This window comes from Pyrgilauda ruficollis, unplaced genomic scaffold (genome assembly GCF_017590135.1).
Source record: "Pyrgilauda ruficollis isolate IOZ18807 unplaced genomic scaffold, ASM1759013v1 scaffold439, whole genome shotgun sequence".
Lineage (NCBI taxonomy): Eukaryota > Metazoa > Chordata > Aves > Passeriformes > Passeridae > Pyrgilauda > Pyrgilauda ruficollis.
The window spans coordinates 49,709-51,589 of record NW_024525923.1 but is presented as its reverse complement, the minus strand read 5'-3'; the positions used below and the strand labels follow the sequence as shown (position 1 = coordinate 51,589).

The window sequence follows — 1,881 nt, the reverse complement described above, 5'->3', positions numbered from 1 at the left end:
GGAGTATAAGCCATACTGGACCTCTGTGATTCCTGGTTCTGTCACTCATTTGTTATCTTTTCCCTTTTGGGATATCAATAAGAACATGCCATAGATGTTACTGCAAGCTATATATGGAAAGACACCAAAGTTCCTTTTTTTTATTTCTCACACTCATGTCAACAGTCACTGTTACAACCCATCCAAATTAGGCAATTGCATACACAATGAGAAAAAGTATTGGATTGCGGAGAACTTAGGAACAAGAAGTAACTAGATGGGAAGACAATGCCCAAAAGAGGAGAGATGGATTTGTTTCACCTATGTTATTGGGAACAGAGCACAAGATTTAGTAAAAGAGCAAACACAAAGGCTAAGCCAGTACAACCACCTAAACCTGTGCCGATCTCAATTGACGATTTGTATATGAAACTGGAACAGCAATTAGAAAAAGAAATAGATATCTCAAGAATGAGTAAAAAAAAAAAAATATTAGTTTGTGGAATTGGGGGAAAATAAGTAGAGAACTCAGCATAACCAATTGTTGGGTCTGTGGAGGGGCTTTGATGTCAGAAGAATTGCCATGGAAAGGCAGCAACTTAGGCCCAACTGAGCTCCTTAAGTGGAACCAAATAAGTGTAAGTGGAGAAAACTTACCAGAGGGGTGGATTTTGAGTTCAACAGTCATAGGGGAAGAATGTCTATGGCACACTAGAAAAGAGTTCCTTCATGAAGTAGGAAAAACTCCCTGTAAAAGATATAAGGTTAGTAATGGAACTTCTGTATGGTGGATCCCAGAAGGACCAACCATGTACTGGACCCAGAAAAAAGTTAAAAAGGGAAATTCTAAGTATGATAATAAAATCAGACTTTTTCAATGTAATGATACAGGACAGGAAAAAATCCTTGCTTTGTCATCCCAGAAATTTCCAAATTCCGGGAAAATATAGATCAGAAAAGTTTGACTACTGGAAAACTCCAGATGGCCTATTTTGGATATGTGGAAAAAGAGCATACCCAAAACTTCCCTCTCAGTGGAAAGAGAGCTGCACTCTGGGAATCATACAACCAGGATTTTTTCTTTTGCCAGGACCTGATGGAGATCAATTAGAGATACCAGTTTATGGGAATCTAAAGAGAAACAAAAGGGATTTGATTGGAAGATTCCAAAAATGGGGAGATGAGGAATGGCCCCTGAACGTATCTTAGAAACGTAAGGGCCAGCCACCTGGGCACAAGATGGGAGTTGGGGATATCATACCCCAATTTATATGCTAAATTGAATTATAAGACTCCAAGCTGCTGTATAGATAATAACAAACAAAACTGGTAAAACAACTGGTAAGGTAATAGAATTAATATAAAAGCAACAAACTCAAACAAGAGCTGCCATGTATCAGAATAGGTTGGCTTTAGACTATCTATTGGCTAAAGGAGGGAGTATTTGTGGAAAATTTATCAGATTGATGAAAATTGAGGACCACAGAAAAGTCATTCTAGGAGAAGTAAAGGATATCACAAAAACAATGTTAAAACCTAGCTGGTAGAGTAATGTATTAGAGATGAGATGATAAAAGAAACTAAGATTTTTTCCTTCTATGTGTTACAACTGTTTTGATATTTCTTCCTTGTGTAATCCCTTGTTTTATCTTGCCAGCATAGACCAGAAGATGCAAGTAATCAAGGAATATTGCTCAAGCCAAATGATTTACAAAGAATAAGAGGGAGGATTGTGAAAAATGTGTATTTTATGATTGGCTTTTCGCAAGTATTAAAATGAATATTGTATGTGTTATGTTAGAAAGTTATGCTGTATTAATTTTCTTAAGTATTAAATTAACTATTAAATACTGGTTTAGGTTATAACATAATGTTAAAATAGAAACTATGCTATGTAAGATA

The 1,881-nt window shown here is 36.0% G+C and overlaps 1 protein-coding gene across 1 annotated transcript in view; it reads right to left on the bottom strand.

Annotated features, from left to right (window-relative positions):
* Window positions 1-537: 537 nt before the first annotated feature.
* The window catches only part of LOC121359348 (DDB1- and CUL4-associated factor 12-like), a 7,833-nt gene continuing 6,489 nt past the window's right edge, over window positions 538-1,881 (bottom strand). The window contains exon 3 of the mRNA XM_041478238.1: window positions 538-727. Within this exon, the coding sequence (XP_041334172.1) occupies window positions 707-727 (21 nt within the window). The 3' untranslated portion in view covers window positions 538-706. The remainder of the gene's footprint in view (window positions 728-1,881) is intronic.